The sequence below is a fragment of the Ceratosolen solmsi genome, unplaced genomic scaffold, assembly GCF_000503995.2.
Source record: "Ceratosolen solmsi marchali unplaced genomic scaffold, CerSol_1.0 scaffold10, whole genome shotgun sequence".
In the NCBI taxonomy this organism is placed as follows: Eukaryota; Metazoa; Arthropoda; class Insecta; order Hymenoptera; family Agaonidae; genus Ceratosolen; species Ceratosolen solmsi.
Window position 1 is genome coordinate 7433821 of NW_011948412.1, and position 19486 is coordinate 7453306.

Consider the following 19486-nt stretch of genomic DNA (forward strand, 5'->3'; position numbering starts at 1 on the left):
CAATATTAAGTTTCTATGAAATTAATAATGCTTTGTAAAATTACTATTATTTTCTGTCCTGCAATTATACTTTATGTGTACTATAATATAATATAATATATTATTGTCAGATAATTGTGAAATAACTAGTTTGAATATCTTACAATAATTTGCAAATAATTACTAAAACGTGAAAATTAATAATATCGATGTTGTTAGATTTTTATCATTTATCGTAAGTTTAAATTTCTAATTTAAGTTCTAAAACAAAAATTTTAAAGATAAGTAAAAACAAATAGAATTCTCAAGCTTTAAAAGCAAAAGGAAACTAATTTACTGCAAAACTAGAGTTCTACACATGAACGATAATACAATTCATATTTTTCATTATAAATTTATAAAGCTATAAGAAAATCGAGTTAATTTTAGATTTATACAAAGCCATATACAATTTAAATAATACAATTCATAATTGTTTACTAGTAACGTTCGATATACAAATATATATATATATATATATATATATATATATATATATATATTATGTAATTTATGAACAAGATCCATAATTAAAAGTATATTAAAAAAGAATAGATTCAGAAATTAAAAATCAATATGCATTGAATTAAAATTAATTAAATTATAAAAGTTGGCAGGTATTGAAAATGACTTTTTCGATGTTAATAATTGCAATAATCATAATTAAATTTTAAGACATGAAAAAAGCATGCGGGAAATAAAATTACTACGCATAAACGTTAATGGTCGATGGCAAAGCAAACTCAAAAATAATTATATTTATATGAATAAATTAAGCGAAGTGACAAATATAGTCTATGAAAATTATTATAATTTTAAATGACAATTTAAAATGGTTTCAGCTACGGATTACTAGGAGCCAGCGGATGTGGTAAAACAACTTTGCTCTCCTGTGTAGTGGGCATCCGAAAACTCGATCACGGCGAAATTTGGGTTCTAGGGGGTAAACCCGGACAGACGAACTCGGGAATTCCTGGGCCGCGTGTTGGATACATGCCCCAGGAGATATCATTGGTGAAAGAGTTTTCGGTCATCGGGGCGCTCTATTATTTCGGAAGGATCAATGGCCTCGAGGATAATATTATAGGTCTGTTTCATCTGGCTTTATTATTAAGAAACACATAACCCTGCAAGCTACTTAACTTACGATGTCGATTCGCGGTTAAGTGCTTTGTCTATTTACTCGTTGAGTGCTTAATTATTCCTACAAAAAAAAAAAAAAAAAAAAAAAAAAAACCAAATTAATAAGCAAGTCTTCCTATCTTTAAACAAACAAACATTGCTTCTTTCTTAATATAATGTAATCTTCGTCTTTATACTTGATGACTGTGCATTCTAGGAAAGATTTGTAATTCGATCGAAAAATATACATATATTTAACATAATTTTCTTTTAATAAATTATATATTCTTTATGATATGAGCTTTGTTGTAAAAAATATAGTCCTAAATTTAAAAGTGCCATTAATAAATGATTGATTTGAGAAAAATCCTACTATAGGTTGTTTAATGTAGGCACGTATATGTCAAACATTTTATATCCTGACATGATTTGTTTTAGTAACGTTTACTTAAACTACTTGTCCAGTATTTTATTTAATCGATCCTTTAACTGTATTACATAATCAATGTATAATTAATAATTAAATGATGGTTGCAAAAGTGCGTTGATTTTCAGAAATATCATGGATTATTAATTAATATATCTTTGTAACAAACATTGGCTTCAGGATCTGGCCTTATTCGCATATTAATAAAGCGAATTTATTTGAGTGAAATTTCTTTGCTACACTCTCTCTCTCTCTCACTCTCTCTCTCTCTCTCTCTCTCTCTCTCTCTCTCTCTCTTTCTCTTTCTCTTTCTCTTTTACACGCACACTCTATCAAGTGAAAACGGCGTCATGTAAATAATTAATAAACTCTCATTATGTCCTAGTGAAATTAATTTTAATTTATCGAGTAGCCGATTAGTTATTACTCGACCACGTAGCTCCTTCAATTATAAACCGAATAAAATAGAATAAAGCATCGAGCCGATGGAATGATGGGAAATTAGCTTCCAAGTGAATATTAATTTGAAGCGCTTAACCGGTCAGACAAAGATGCGAGGGAGCGAGAATATATCGAATAAAAAATAAAAATAATAAAACACTAATCCTTTTGAGATCGAGTGCGTGATTCATCTCGTGTGTTCCGCAGACGACAGATTCGCATTCTTTTCGGAACTGCTGAATCTGCCACCGAGGGACCGGCTGGTGAAACATTTGAGTGGCGGACAACAGCGACGTGTTTCATTCGCCGCCGCGCTCATCCATAAACCGGAACTCTTAATCCTCGATGAGCCGACCGTCGGATTGGATCCGATTTTGCGCGAAAAGCAAGTGCACTTTTACCATAATACTCTGGCGATGAAACTTTTATTTCTCTTAGAGTAATCGAGTAACCGTTGATATTGAATAAAATACCGATCATCAAATATGGTTCATGTGGTTGCAGCCCGATGATTAAGTTAATGTTAAACAACGGTTGATCGATATTGTAAGAACAAGAAAAAATAAAAAAAAACAAAAACAAAAACAAAACAAAACAAAACAAAACAAACAAAAACGAAACAAAAACGAAACAAACAAAAACTCAGATTATTAAACTGTTTTTAAAGAGCATAGAGAAATGCTCTTATAATTTGACATTTTGAATGTAGATTTATTTCATTGGGCAGTTAAATCCCGTTTAAATATATAAGTTACGTATCTTCGTTATTCCATTGCTCCTCCATTATTCATGGATATAACGAAAGTGCTATTAAAGTAGTATAATATTATTGTATGCGCACTTTCAATCAATTCGCATCGGGAGTATAAATTTAAACAACATTTGATTTATAAGTATTTTTTAATACTGTGCTTAATAATGTTATTGCTTATTTTTAGAATTTGGGATTTCCTCGTGAAAATAACAAAAGAAGAAGGAACTGCCGTTGTTATTACTACACATTACATCGAAGAAGCTAAACTTGCCAATAGAGTATGTTTATAATGCATCATAAATTTTTAATATGTCATTTTCTCTGAAAAAGCGGTATTTTAATGTTAAAATACTGATTTTAAAATTTAAATCTCTCAACCTATACGGCTAGTTTGTTCTCGATGTACAATCAATGTCTTTTATGAAGCTGAGTATTAGCGATACAAATTATACAAACAATGAACGATAGCTTAACGAATGCAAATACAATTTTCAATTTAACAACATTTTTCAGCTCAATACGAAAATTATAAATATGAATTCGATTTTGGAGAATAATCTCCTATTGCTATTTTATTAAGTTATGCTACTTTATTTCTACGTCGATTATTTTATATTTTCATTATAAACTTGAAAAAGAGGAATTTTTTCATTTACGCATAAATTAAAGACTCTCGTTTTTACAATGAAAATAATGCAACTCGACGAGGTTATCGCAATACAATTAATCTCGAGCGACGAAAATGAATATTCCATGCTTAATTATAATATTATTCGTCAAATCGTGAAATTTTGACGCAGATTGGTCTCCTGAGATGCGGTCAATTACTAGCGGAAACGACTCCGAATGTACTTCTAACAAAATTTCAATGCACGACCCTCGAAGAAGCTTTCCTCGTTCTTAGCCAGAAGCAGATGGAAAATCAAAACAAAGCTGTTCCGGAGATTGGAAATGGATCGGTAGAGGATGTAGATGAAGTCACTACCAACTCAGTATCGACTTCTCAAAACGATCTTTGCGCGAGTACCAACGTAAGATGCGTCGACATAACCATGTAAACATGAAAATGAAAAATCAAAACCATATAAAAAAAAAAAGATGAAGATTTTCGTGAAAAAGATAGTCGTGTTAATCGTATAAAGTTTTTTTTTTTTTTTTTTTTTTTTTTTTTTTTTTTTTTTTTTTTTTTTACATAAAATACTCTTTATTTTATTACAAATGGGTTTCGCTATCCTATTCATATTGGGCAAAATAGATGCTGACTTGAAAATTTTTTATTACTCAATATTTTTTAAGTAATTTTAACGTATAACGACGATATGTTTGCATATAATTATTAATCTTTGATTTTTTATTTTAACTCTCAATATATATACATACATAATTCGGAATCATACTGTATTTATTTTGAGCTTACATTTTTAATTTTTACTATAATTTTCCCAGTGCATTGTACATAGTGAGAAGCAGCTGTTGGACAGTCAGTATACGGAAAAGAGCTATTCTCGTTTTTGCTCACCTATTTGTGGAAAAATATTCCGGGCTCTTTTAACAAAGAACATTCTGCAATTTATACGAGATCCTGGGTAAATAAAGTTAATAATTTTTATTTTTTCACAATAAAAATCTAATATATATATATATATATATATTATTATGATTATTCGTAAAATATCATATGACTTCACATGGATAAATCAGTAAACAATTATTTATTGTAATATTTCTTGGATGTTAGTAAGTATCTCGTAATATTTATATTAAAAATTATTTGTAAGTATTAAAAAGAGCCCAACCACTTATCTCTCTTTTATATTATTATATTATTATAAATAACGTTTCACCACCTTAACAAATGAATCTAACACGACTGAATATAACAGGTTTTATGCATGTAAATAGTGCTTAAATAAAATAAGATTTATTATAATAATTACAAATTGCTCATAAGCATAATTCTCGGGCAAAGAGTTGATAATAAAATGTTTATACGAATCATTTGCAGAGGCATACTCTTCGCTTTCGTCTTCCCGATAGTCCAGGTGACATTATTCTTCTACTCGATCGGGTTGGATCCTAAAGATGTTGTCATGGCCGTGGTAAACGACGAAGCCGGACATTGTAATTACGGAAAAAATTTGGGCTCCATTATATATACTCCAGATGACGGCTCGTGCGATTACATAGACATAAGTTGTCGATTTTTACATGGCTTTAACGAGAGCATTATGCAAAAGGTATTGAAATTGTTATAAGAGAAACCAATTGCTTGTATAATTCATAAGCACTGAGAAATGAAGAAAAATGTAAATTCTGTATGAATAATTGAAAATCAAGCTACGACTTATTAAATGAATATTTCATCGAAGAAAAAAAGAAAAGGAAAATTATCATACGATTTAGCAGAAATTTATTAAAACTTGGAATAAATTAATTAATTAAGTTGTTAAAGTTAAATATAATGTAAACTTAGCGTATGATGTATTCGAGAGATCACAAGTAATCCTAATCAGTCGTATAAACATAGGCTCTTTTCAATTGAATATAAAATATTTTATCCGCTAATTCATTTGTAAAATTTACACAATTAGAAAACCTGCTAATATTTCAGAAATACTTCAGTACGATAGAAGAAGCAAGACTCTCGATAAAACATGGAGAAGCCGCAGGAATGATGCACTATGAGCAAAATTTTTCACGTGCTTTGCAAAGCAGACGCGACAATTTTAATACAGTGACGGAAGAGGAAATTGTCTCCGGAGAAATTCATATTACACTTGACATGGGTGGTAAGCCTCTAGCTTTACTTTTCAAATGCATATATATATATATATATCTGTGAATTGTCGTACAACAAATCTCTTCTTACCTTCTATATCTTATATAGTAGGAGCAGAGAAATTATAGAATTATAAATAGTTCACTTACTTAAAAATCAATGTATATTAATAATGAATTATAGCTCCCTTAAAATAATTCATTCTAATTGAAATTTTCATTACTTGTTAAAACAATAATGTATATTTTTTTTTAATGCATTATAGTTTTATTTTTGTAAATTAATACACATTGTTTAATTATGAATATTCAAAGACAATATCAAACGATGATGTATTTAATTCTCATTATCATAGATAAGAATTTTTTATATTATCAATAGATTGTAATTGAAGGTATGTGATTGACTGTGATTGTTATTAAAGGAGAACATGAGAAAAATTTTATTATTCCATAAAATGGTACGTTTCATTGTAAAAGGTAACAAGGACGAAGCAATATTTTTTTTTAAGAATTGAATTATACGCATAAATTATATGTAAAAGGAATAATTAAAATAAAGTATGATAATATAAAATAAATTTTTTTTTTAAAGATCGACAGATTGGATTATTTCTACAGAAGGCATTATACGAACGCTTCATAAGAATCCATGAAGATATAATATCCAATTGCAATATATCCAGAAAATTCTCAAATCTACCGCTTGTCGTATGTTTACTATCTATTTATTAGAATCATAAATTCTCTCTTTTATATCGTTAATATTTTCCAAAATAAATTACTTGCAGTTGGAAAAGCCAATATTTGGAAAGTTGGATCAAACGTATACAGATTTTGTAGCTCCAGGCTTTATAATTACGTAAGAATAGTTAAGAAATATACAAATAGATAAATTATATTAATTTTTGTTATTATATTAATTAAAATGTAAAATTGTTCTTATAGGATAGCTTTCTTTTTGGCGACGGCTGTTTCATCTTCCATTATTATTGCAGATCGCGCAGAAGGTGTTTGGGATCGAAGTCTCGTACAAGGTAAAAAATAATATCAATTATGTGTCTTTCGTTTTTATTATGCATTGTGTTAATTTTCTGATGTATATAATTATTTATCAATTCAAATAATGCGAACAACACTATCTCATACCAAATTACTAGGGAAATTATATATTCCCACTGCATATGGTTATTAAATAAAATTGCCAAACCAGTATTTGTGATTCTATAGTTTTTATTAAAAAAATGTATACATACATACATATATATATATATATATATATATATATATATATAATTTATTATAATTTTTACCTTCCTTACTGAACTGTCTTTTGTGTTAATGTTCGATTTAGTTTCGATGTACGTCACATAATAGTATCAATCATATACTTGATAATTAATTTGATTTTATTACATGTACAGTAATTAGTAAAATAACAACTGACATTAACTCGAGATACTTATTTATTGAAACGCTTGTCACTTTCGTAATCATCACTTGGATGATTATGTACTTTTGTGTTTAGTACACCATGTACTTTTCTACGTTTAGTATTATTTTAATTTTCAAGCAAACTTTTTATTTTAAAATCATTGTTTCTATCAAATAATATATTTTATAACTAAATTTAAGAAAAACTTATTGTGATAACGCATATGTTAATTTATAAGGCTTTTAAAATAATATTATATGGTATATTAATAAATTTGAAAAAAAAAATAAATAAATAAATAATTAGATTTTTCCAATCTCTGTTAAGCGTCGTAATTTACAACAAATTATTTTACAATTGCTTGATTTCATTTACTTTCTCATTATCAATACACAATTGAACCTGCACGTCACTGTATCCTGGAATATAACTATTTTATATTTTGTTTTTATATTAACAATTTTCTAAATTTTGACTACCATTGATTTTATAGTCAAGCATATATAAAGAAAACTGAGACTCTTTATTTATGAAGAAAATTTAATAACATTTAAGACCCGAAGGCACAAAATCAATTGCAAAATACATTCACATAAATATTTATGAAGCTTAGCAAGCTTAAACGATCTATTGGTATAAAATAAATCAAAATTATATCAATTTCTTAGAATGAAAAAAAAATCTTTATAAGCATAATTGTTATAAGATAACAAAAAAATTAATATAAATAAATAAATATATTCAATAAGTTGGTACCACTACTCTTGACATTCGTATAGTTTGAAAAGTCTTGAATAATTATAATAATAAATTTGATGACGATTATCATTTTGAATTTCGAATTTCATTTATTGTATTGTATTTTACCGTTAGTGGTATGATCGAAGGGGCAAATAAGCTTTCATAAAGTTCAATTTACCAAACTAACAATGAAATTATTAAAATATTATCAATAATGTTTAAGAAGCTTAATAATCATAAAAATTTAATCAAACGGAATATCACATTTTACATTATTATATATTCCATAATTTATTTGTAAATAGTTCATTATTTTGACATCCAATACAAAAATAATTAAACATAAAAAATTAATTTTATAAGACTTTTGACATTTCCAAATGATTATGAAATTACATTTTATTTCTTTACTTATTAATGTTTTTAATGCGTTGTTCCAATTATTGTTATTCAAGTCGTATTAATAATGCCAAATGCAACTGGTTATAATGAAACAATTCTATTTATATCAGATAATTATAAGAGGAATTATTAGTATTTATGGTTTTACTTGAAAAATAATTTTGCTAGATAACAGGTACATAATTATAATCATAAATATGCTATAAGGTGATAAAATAATGCTTATAAATAGAAATGTTCATAAACGGCCGATTTTACAATGTGGCGTTAATCACTTCGTAGAAACGGGACGTTCGAATCTAAGGGCTTTGGGCTGTAATCGTATGGTGCATTTGGCAATTGAAACAATGATATCATATACAATTATAAAGCTTTCGTAATTAACTATAATGTTCCTGGAATTATGTTTAGATATTATGAAAAATTCAGCTCGGTCTTTTCAATCGTGTATTTAATATCTGAAAATTTAAAGAGAAAGAAATTTTTTGAAATCTATTTGAATAGGATGAATAGAGAAATTGTTTTGCTATGTAAAGCTCGGATTATGTATATTCCTAATCTTATTTAAAACATTAATTGTTCGCTGCATTACAATTGAGAAATTGTATTTTTTTGTAACTACGCAATATCTTTTTTAACTTCACAAATGCTGTTATAAAGGATTATTTTAGTATTCCACAGACAAATAAAACTAACTCTAAAATCCAACAAATTATCCTTTATCTTTTTAGATCTTTTAATCACAAGTTTTGGCATGTAAGAATTATTATTATTATTATTATTATATATATATATATATATATATATAACACGTAATATTTGAATTATTTCTTTATATTCTATTAAGCTGTTTGAAAATTTTTTTTTTAATAATATACATTTCATACGAGCTGAATACCAACATTCAAACAATACTTAATCTTATTGATAAATTTTTCAGATAAATACAATTAAATCGTAATGTAATTTCATTTTCCAGGATTAATTTAAAATTTCATCTTCATTTATAATTAATTGAAGTGTGTAATAAACCTTTATTCGTATACCAATTACCCATTATCAATAAGAGCTAAAAATATTATATATTTAATTAAGGGTAATTACAAAAGGGATTGTTATGCATGTAGAGAGGCGGGGGGGGGGGGGGGGGTTGTATTTGTGCGGGCGCGAGTGCCTATGTAATCATGTACGTACAAGTACAAACCTGCGCCCGGGTACAGGTGTTGGTTCGTATTATTGTGTGGTGAAATTACGGTAATTATAAAATTGGTGAAAGGTTAATTTAAGTAAGGAAAATATAGTTTCTATAAAGCCAAAGAAATATACATATATATATATATATATATATATATATATATATAAAAAGTTCATAGCATAAAAAACTTTCTTTTTTTTTTTTTTTCAGGAGTTGCAACAGCGGAAATATTGTTTTCTCATATCTTGACACAGTTTTTGATGATCATTATTCAGGTGACTGTGGTCTTATGCATAAGTTTCCTGCAATTTCAGCTGCCTTGTAAAGGATCAATTACCGCTGTTATTGTTTTAGTGCTTCTCACAGGAATATGCGGAATGTGCTATGGTAAGCGTTTTGCATTATTTTATATTCTCATCATTTATTATATTTAAATAAAGGCTTAGTATAATAATAATTTTCATAGGTTTTCTCATTTCCGTCTTATGTACGAATCACACAATGGCCAATTTCATTTCAACCGGAAGCTTCTATCCCATCATTTTATTATGTGGTATGAGGTTTTATTTCTCTTTTAATTAATTCGTTATACAGCATACCTACTTGTCAATTTAATTACTATAATATTGCAAATTATAGGGCGATTTTCGCGATTTTCTAGTGCAACACTATCCAAATTTAATATGTAACACAATGAATTACATATATATTATATACACTATAATTATAAAATGCATATAAAAATAATAGAAAATTGACTGATAATTTTATGTTATAAATTATGTATTAAATATTCACATAAATAGACATATTCTTCCTATTAATATTATTATCGTTGTTGTCGTTATATTTTTATTATAGTTATATATTGTTCATCTTATTATAATTAACGTGTAGCTTTCTTATTATAATCGCGTTAATAGCAATAACCCTGCGTAATATAATGAAATTCATTAAAAATTTTCTTTCGAAATTTTCTATATTTTTCCCGTTTCTTTTCCATAAATTGCACAACTTCTTTACAATATTCCTCGCTATACGATAATACAACTATTCACGTTATTAAGATTCGTCTTATCATAAACATCCAATGAAAAGATTATTCATTTACGTAGGCACGATTTGGCCGACGGAGGGTATGCCGACCTACCTTCGCTACCTAAGTTTCAGCCTACCGACGACGATTCCGAGCATCTCACTACGTAGTATCCTGGCCAAAGGCTACCCGATAACTGACATCGAGGTCTACAGCGGTTTCCTCATCGCGCTCGGCTGGACCCTCGCTTTTGTAATTTGCTGTCTGATCGGGCTCAGAAGCAAAGCCGTGTAAATACGTCGGCGATTGGATGTTTGGAAGGGGGTGGGGTTTCAAGGAGGCGTTCATCGAATAGTAATCCAATTAAAATACATTTTCCAACTTTCTTGAGGTGATTGGCTCGTGACGAGAATTCGAGATGGACCCTTGTCGACCGCCACGTAGTCGCCATTAGCCGGCTAAAGTCATGCACTACGGGAATGAAAAGAACGATACTCTGAACGGATGTTTTAACTTTGCTAATTTAGTCCTTGAAAATCAAGCGCTGAATATTATTTTATTTGTAGAACAATATTTTAATATTATGTAGATTGGAAGCGGGCTTTAGTTAAATAGGCTTATTAACCAAATCTATTCGATACTTATTATATGCAATGCATGGATTTAATCACCTCAAGAAATTTAGAGAGAGAGAGAGAGAGAGAGAGAGAGAGACGATAATTTCTTGAGCTGTGTAAGCCTTTTATCGTTGGAAGATGTAATTATGTTATTGAATAAGAATATGAAATTATTTTTCTTGTCCAATATGTATAATTCTTATCTTTTTTTTTTTATTTTTTTTTTTTTTTTTTGAATATATGTAATAATTCCAATTCAAAGTGATCTTTGTAGTTTGGTTTAATGGCTAAAACTCATTTCATTTTAAGCTACAGAAGACAAGTTAAGAATTATGTATACTTCAAAACTAAAAGAATGTTGAAGGAAACACAAATAATAAAAATAATAACAATAACCATAGTATATGTAATTATAACGGTAAGAATAATATGTAAATCAATTTTATTCTTTCCAGTCAATAATTCCAACACGATTTTTTAATGTTATATGTTTTTAAAAATATTATTCATTGGACAAGAGAAATAATTGGATTTGAAATTTCGTCTTGCCAATTATAATCCATAATTAGTGATTATTAATTTTATACAGGGTTGTGCGTTGTAAGATATGGTAAGATTTTTTCGTCTGGTCGAGGTGTTGGAAACTATATTTTAAATCCCACTTAGCTTTTTAAATCATATCCCTAATTTATTAAAGGAATACATTATTAATTGGGCATTTTTAGAACGCATGTAGTAAGCGACGTTTGACTATTATTATACATTTATAAAACTAAATTAACTATTATGTTTGTATTTCTCCGTCTATTGTTTATTTTTAAATTTGTATTAAATTTCGACTACACTTGCGACTTTCTCGAATATCGTTTTATATTAAATATTAATATTTACAATGTACATTTATATTAAAAAATTTTTTTTTTATAGCATTAAGAAAGTATTTATGGTTAAAAAGAAAAATTTTCATACACATTAACAACGAATTAATCGTAAGATTTCAAACTAATTTAAAATGTTCGCGGCTAAGGCCAACTTTTATTTATTTTTATTTAATTTTAAGTTAATACATCTTATGTAAGTACTATGTTGCATGTTTAGTACGTTTATTGTATTTTTTTTTTTTTTTTTTTTTTTTTTTTTTTTTTTTGTTATGGTATTAGCATTTATTGTTGATTTTATTCGAATAATTGTGAAGATGTAGTAATAAGAAATATTATGTTCTTGTTTAATGCATCTCTAGTCAGAAGATAAATAAAATAAAAACGAAATAATATTGTAAATTAATTTTTAAAATTGGGATATAAACATTATTTCTTAACATTATACTTTAATTTTACAATTATTGTAATTTCTTTTCATTAATCTTAATAGATTCGTTTAAGCAATATATTGTCGATTAAAATATGTATATAATTTATTTATAAAAAATGGTTAAAAAAAGAAAAATATTGGTTTATAATAAATAAATAAATACATTGTTAAGGAGGACGCTTTAATTTATTTACAATTGAATTTATAATATATTTTTTTATGAAATATATTCATCTATGAGCATATTTATTTATAAAAATATCATAATTATATAGACGTGCATTGCTTCTATCCTGCTCCTACATTGCTCCTATCAGCTTGAGTTGGAAACATTAAATTTTAAGAAACATGTCGGACGACCGCTTGTCCAATACCTAGATATTATGTAAAATTAAAAACAAAAAAATTCGAGGACCTGGAGTGGGGGTAATGCAATTGACCTGCGTAAGGGTCTTGCCGAACAGTATTTAAAGGACAGCATAGAAATATCGAGCCAATGTATATTTAGACTTGGTGGAGTCAACAAGGATAGTTAAAATCCTTTTCTCCAGCATTTAAAGTATATTTTCTTTACACTATCGAGTAACTGGGATTTTAATCGTGCAAAGTATGGTAAGTCGAATTAATAACAAATTTAATTCATAATTACCTAAAGCGTACAATCTAACGACCTATTTTTCATTTAATCAAACTATATATATATATATATTAATATATTTACTATTCATGTATTATATAATGTAACTTGTTATCTTTAATCAAAAGGCGAACTTGGACCAGCTATACAATTTTCTAAGATGTGGTGAAGTTCAATCAATGGACGAGTTACTGCAAGACACTTCGATCCTCGAGTACCGCGACCAAAATAACAACAATCTGCTGCTCATCGCGGCGCATAGTGGCAATGAAACCATCGTCAGGCAAATGGTGAACGCTGGCTTAAACATAAACGAGACGAATTACTTTGGTGATAGTCCACTTATGTTAGCCGCTTTGTCGAATTCACGGATCGTGAAGACTCTTTTGGAGCTTGGCGCTGACGTGCACATGAGAAGGTATGACGTACAACCGCTTTCGCATTCTCCTTTATTTCAATCTTTTAACTGTATATTATTATTATTCTCTCTATACGAGTTTGACATTATTTCTTTCTTTCTTTCTTTCTTTCTTTCTTTTCTACTTTCTTTCGTGCCTTTCGTCGTTTTGTTACGTGTTTCTTAATATTTTTGACGACAAATACGCGAGTCTAAAGAGAAAACACTGTAAATTTAGTGAGACGGTCGAAAATAAAATTATCATATGTGATAAAATTAGCGATAAAATTGCCTTACTTGAGCTACTAACGGTTATTATTACGACCAATCCCCCATTCAAAAAAAAAAATGTTGATAATTTTGCGGCATATATTTTCTATATTTGAATATATATCACCAGACGAAAATAATAATTCAAATTGTTTATTATTCGTAGCTGGGATGGATTCACAGCGTTGCATTTGGCGGCAATTAACGGTGATCACGAGGTCGTGAAGCTTCTCATTGACTTTGGTGCCTGTTTGAACGTGCTCGACGACGCCGGTCGCACGGCTCTTCATATGGCAGTGAACTTTGCCAATCACGAAGTCACGCGGTTGCTAATCGACCACGGCATCAACGTTGACCTGCACAGAAAATCCGACACGCCCTTGAGTTTGGCCGTGAAAAACGGCGACCAGAATATGGTACGGCTACTGCTTAATGCCGGAGCAATGGACATGAGTCACCAGAGTAACAATGGACGGACACTTCTACACGAATGCATCTGCATGCAAAACTTGGACATAATACGCGACATTATCTTAAGAGGCGTAAATGTCAATGTCGCGGACATGAATGGATTTGCTCCGCTCCACGAAGCCGTTACGTATCAGAATGTGGCACAGATACTTTTGCTGCTTGAAAATGGGGCGAAAATTACAGCCAAAACTATGGAGGTTAGAATTATCGAATATCGCTCATATAATTTATAAAATTGTGTCGTAACGTTTGTTACGACAATTCCTCTGATAATATATAATCGAAGGAGAATTATAATTAAAATATGCATCGATCGTTTTCAGGGTAATACGCCGTTGCATTGGGCAATAATTGGCAAAACATCGAAAATACCACAGGACATACTAAAGCTCCTCCTCGACAATGGTGCTGATATTAACGAACCGAATATCGATGGATCAACGCCCTTCCATTTCATCCTACGTAACGGAAATGTCGCTGATATACAATTGTTCCTCTCTTACAAGACGGACATCATCTTGCAAAATTACTTCAATGAAAATATTTTACACTGGGCAGCGGGCAACGAGGATCCCAATGTTATGAAATCACTTCTCAAATGTAATCTGCCGATCGATAGTGTGTGTACACACGGTCTCTCGGCACTGCACATTGCCGCCAAATCCGGCCGTACCGGGACGGTCTACGACTTGGTGCAAAATGGCGCGAATATCAACATAAAGGACATCAACATGAGAACGCCGATCTACTTTGCTACGCTCAATGAGCAGAAATTAATGGTCAAGCTTCTTCTGGATCTCGGGGCTGACATTAACGAAGGTCGCCAAGTACACGATATGGTGCTGTACGTGGCATTGAAGCGCAAATCTAGAATAATAATTAATCTTATAATCCAGCACTTGGCTAATTTATATGCTAAAGGCATTAGCGTCAATCAGCTGAATATTTCGTTGATCGCACAGCAGGACGATCTGAAAAATCATTTTGAAAATTGTAAGAGGGAACTTCAAAGCATGAAAGAGCACAAGGTCTACAATAGCATCAGTTATTTCAAAATACTGAACAGTAGTATAGATACGATTGCTGCTTACGCTAGAAATGATAATATTAAAAAATGTTTTGAGGACAGTAGTTACGGCAGCGACTATACGATTTATAAATTAGCTTTGAAAAATAAAGTGCAAAAGGGAATTGAGAGATGCAAGTTTTTATATTCTGCTGGGACATTGTTAAGCGACGCTCTACCGGTTAAAAATCCCAATCATATTATTATTCGAACGATTCTGCAATACTTGCATAAAGACGATATACCTGGATTATCCTCATGATTTTCCATTATTTATAAGATTAATGTAAATTTTATTTATTAAGGAGCCTGTACATATGTAAATTGACCTAAAGTATAATAAATAGAATTTTTCCATTGTAAATCTTCGTTTTCACTTATTTAAATCAAAAAAAAAAAAAAAAAACATAACCTTTCTCATAATAATTTATTTATTTATTTATATAGATAAATATACCTTATGAAAAAAAAAAAAAAAAAAAAATATATTGCTAAGCATTTACGTCACTATAAAAAAATTATTCACAATAATATGAACAACCAAACCAATAGAGATATAATTTGAAATAATTCTCGTCTTAAATAAGACAGAATTTCAATTTCAAAGAATACACAAATTAAAAAATGTAAATATTTTAGAGAAATATAGTTAGGATGATATAAATTTTAATTGATTTTCATTCGTTTCAAAAGTCTCTGTATATGATTATTAAATAAACTAATTAGTTATAAAAATTGCAACAACATAGACATTTCGGTGTATAATTTTTGTACACAATTTTTCAGTATCAAAATCATTGAAATTTAAATTACATCATTCTTTGCATCAATTAATTAAATAACATTGACAGAGCTTAATTTTTAATTATTAATTATTATAAAACAAATATTTCTATGAGGGTCGGAATGAGCAATTACAGACGATATTTGGATTTTTAATTATTTACATATTATCAACAGTGAGAGAGAAAAAACTAGACAAATTTGTTTTTCCTCAAAAAAAAAAAAAAAAAAAAAAAAAAAAAAAAAAATCATAGGAAATATAAAATTTTCATTTTCGTTAACTATTATATCACTCCTATACTCTATATTCGTATTTTTCATTGCTCTTTAGTTTCAGTTTAAAACTATAAGTATAAAAAGACATTAATTCAATTTTAAAATATGTGAATAAATGTTGACGTATGATTTATTTTACTTATCTCTTATTCGATATTATTCAGTATTTATTCATAAAAAATATTTAATGATATTATGAAAAAATTAATAATATTAATGAACATGCAGGAATACGATTATTAATGATATATACATGGGAATATTTCATAAGCTTTGTTTATAAATAAAATAGTAATATTCTTAACAGTTAAATTTACGTAGTATTGAAAAATATGAATTTAAATTGTTAATAAATATTGTTATTATACCAACGTATAATACAGTATATAAAATTATTATAGTTACAGGATAATGAAATTATATAGTAATAATAAATTATAATCGTCTTCAATAAGCCCAGTAAATACAAGTTTTTTTTTTTTTTTTTTTTATTAAAATTTTAGTAAAATTAAATTAGATTGACTATTTTTAATGTAAATTATTTTTCAATACCTTAGAATACGTATGTGTAAGTGATCCGATACCAAACTAATAGTCATGACGAAATTAATGGGCGATAGTTGGACGCGACGAGCTATTTAGAGAATAAAGGAGAATTTTTCCGAATATTAAAAACAAAATGTCTTATTCATTTTTATGTATTTCATAATAATCATCTAACTTATGGTAAAACTCAAGATGAAAATTATTCAAATAAAAATACTAATTATGTCCTGGTTAAAAATATACGTTTTCTATGCATTGCCGAGGACTCTCTGTCACAATATTAGTCATATCTCTGATTAAAATTCAATAGATATTCCAAGTTTGAATTTATATGAAAAATTATTCCAATGAAGTAATTAAATGTGGATTAAATATTTCCTGGTTCATAAATCATGAATATATCGTTGTGAAAAGCCTAATATGTAACGTAGTGAACAATGGGCAAATGGAAGAATAAATTAATAGTTTTAAGAAAAGTAAATTAGGCAGAATTCCAAATATTTCCTAATATTGCATTCGCAGTTTAAATTCACATGATGCAATTATAATATATATATATATATATATATATATATATATATATATATATATGCAGGTAGGTATAGAGGAATTTATAAGTGCCTGTTCTATGAAACTCCAACTACCTGGCTTAGGTAATGCTACAGAATAATTGGACGAAATAAAGGATCGTTTGATGGGTTTGACAATGCAGTTATAGGCACCATTCCTTCCCCCCCCCCCTTCCCAGACCTTATATATTTATTTGCTGCTATAATCTTTGAATTTTGGAAATAATATTCATATCACTGCTGCAAGTCGAACTGTAAGCTTGGAAGTCCTGCAACAATTTGAAGTTCCTTCGACTTTATTCCTTCAAAATGGTAAGTCTGCATACAACATATTTTAACTTCACTTTTCTCAAATCTTTTCAATTATTTATCTATTTCTCTATTATTTATTGGAATAAATTTTTTTTCTTCTATTATTTATTTGTTCTTATAATTTTTTTATCTATGTACCTATTATTTATTTATTTTTCTAATATTTTTCATCTATCTGTATTATTTATTTATTCTTAAACATTTCTTTATTTATTGCTCTATTATTTTTTTATTTTTCGAAAATTAATTATCTGCCCATCTATTATTATTTTTTTATCTACAATTTATTATTATAAATTTCTTTATTCATTATAATAAATTTTTTTGTTTTGTTTTATATATTTATTTTTCTAAAATTATTTATCTATCCATTATTTATTGATACTTTTTATTTATATCTATTATCTATTTAATTATTATATATTTATTTTTCTAAAATTATTTATCTATTTATTTATTTTTACTGAGATTATGGGTTAATAAGCTGCCGATTTTTACGAAATTTACTGTATCTTATAGCTTATAGCTTAATACGTTCAAATTGTGGCAATTTTTGAAAATATTTAGAAAAAAATCTCGTTTGTTCTCTAAATAGTTCGCTGTGCCCGTTCACTTTGCCCATAAATTCTCCATGAATAATAGTCTGATTTCTAATTCGTTTCAACAAGTGTCTGGGAGGGAAGGAGGGTTACCGATCCATGAGTTCTAACTCATCTAATTTTCAGTTCCCAATGAACGTAAGAAACTTGCCGGCGGTGGTGAACTGGCGGGACTCCCAGGGTAGCAGCCTCCTGCACGTGCATGCCTGCGTAGGTAACGAGGTGGTGACGAAGGCTCTCCTAGAGATTGGCTGCGACGTGAGGGCCAAGAACGACCGGGACGAAACGCCCCTTACTTGCGCGGACTTTAACAAACCCGGGCTCATCGGTTGCCTCATCCAGGCCGGGGCAGACGTTAACGCAGCCAACTGCCTCGGCCAGAGTCCTTTACACCTGGCGGTCTCGTCCCAAAACGAGAAGTCGGTGGAGCTGCTCGTGAGCGCGGGCGCCGATATTAATGTAACCGACCACAACCTGAATACCCCACTCCACATCGCCGTCGATGCCGGCTTGTATGATATTGTGAGGATACTCGTGGAGGGTGGGGCTGATATCAACGGAATGCAATCCGATCATAGGTAATTAACGATAATGCAACTCCTCGAGAGTTTTATCCTTACCTTTTCATCCAACTCCTGCTTATTCATAAGCTGCTTTAATTTACGCCAATTTCATTAATTACAAGTCGAACTTAAGCTCATGTTTTATTCTCATCTTTCTTCAACTATTTTAATACGAAATAATTTAACGATCGGATTGATGGGTATGGGATTTTTTTTCTTCTTTCTATTCCTTTTTTTTCTTTATTATTATTATTATTATTATTATTATTATTATTTTTTAATAGTAAAATTTTTTCTTAAATTTAAAATAAAATAAAATTGCAAAACATAAGATTTGAATTCATTAGGAATAAAATTTATTAGAATAATTGTTATAAAATTACAAATATACAAACTCAGGCACACGCAGGCGTACAAACAGATAGAATAGACGAACAAAAGAAGATATAATAAATTAAATAGGTCGTTAAATAAATATATCGATACATTGTTGAGTCATAGGTCGAGTTTTATATGGTCGACGCTGTCGGTTGACCATTCGAGACAAAATACACGTTTTCCTAGAATTCAATAAATATACCTGGAATAGCCAATGCCAATAAAATCGTGGACAATTGTGAATTTATAATTTGCTTTAAAATGACTATATGATAATGGATAATTAAATAGACAATTTGAATAAATAAATGTGTTAACGGCAACTTTTTACATGTATTGACA

At 28.9% G+C, this 19486-nt stretch overlaps 2 protein-coding genes across 2 annotated transcripts in view; both read left to right on the forward strand.

Annotated features, from left to right (window-relative positions):
• LOC105368827 (ABC transporter G family member 20) overlaps nucleotides 1-10771 on the forward strand; it is a 39174-nt gene extending 28403 nt beyond the window's left edge. Inside the window, exons 3-15 of the mRNA XM_011507959.1 lie at nucleotides 861-1105; nucleotides 2216-2393; nucleotides 2947-3040; nucleotides 3563-3793; nucleotides 4209-4348; nucleotides 4768-4999; nucleotides 5374-5551; nucleotides 6136-6251; nucleotides 6332-6402; nucleotides 6489-6577; nucleotides 9524-9700; nucleotides 9780-9866; nucleotides 10429-10771. Coding sequence (XP_011506261.1) covers nucleotides 861-1105; nucleotides 2216-2393; nucleotides 2947-3040; nucleotides 3563-3793; nucleotides 4209-4348; nucleotides 4768-4999; nucleotides 5374-5551; nucleotides 6136-6251; nucleotides 6332-6402; nucleotides 6489-6577; nucleotides 9524-9700; nucleotides 9780-9866; nucleotides 10429-10643 — 2053 coding nt within the window. The 3' untranslated portion in view covers nucleotides 10644-10771. The remainder of the gene's footprint in view (nucleotides 1-860; nucleotides 1106-2215; nucleotides 2394-2946; nucleotides 3041-3562; nucleotides 3794-4208; nucleotides 4349-4767; nucleotides 5000-5373; nucleotides 5552-6135; nucleotides 6252-6331; nucleotides 6403-6488; nucleotides 6578-9523; nucleotides 9701-9779; nucleotides 9867-10428) is intronic.
• A 2307-nt stretch (nucleotides 10772-13078) lies between these two features.
• The window catches only part of LOC105364613 (serine/threonine-protein phosphatase 6 regulatory ankyrin repeat subunit B-like), an 8178-nt gene continuing 1770 nt past the window's right edge, over nucleotides 13079-19486 (forward strand). The window contains 6 exon segments of the mRNA XM_011502595.1: nucleotides 13079-13332; nucleotides 13748-14249; nucleotides 14376-14427; nucleotides 14430-14457; nucleotides 14672-15299; nucleotides 18273-18781. Of these exon segments, the coding sequence (XP_011500897.1) occupies nucleotides 13094-13332; nucleotides 13748-14249; nucleotides 14376-14427; nucleotides 14430-14457; nucleotides 14672-15299; nucleotides 18273-18781 (1958 nt within the window). The 5' untranslated portion in view covers nucleotides 13079-13093.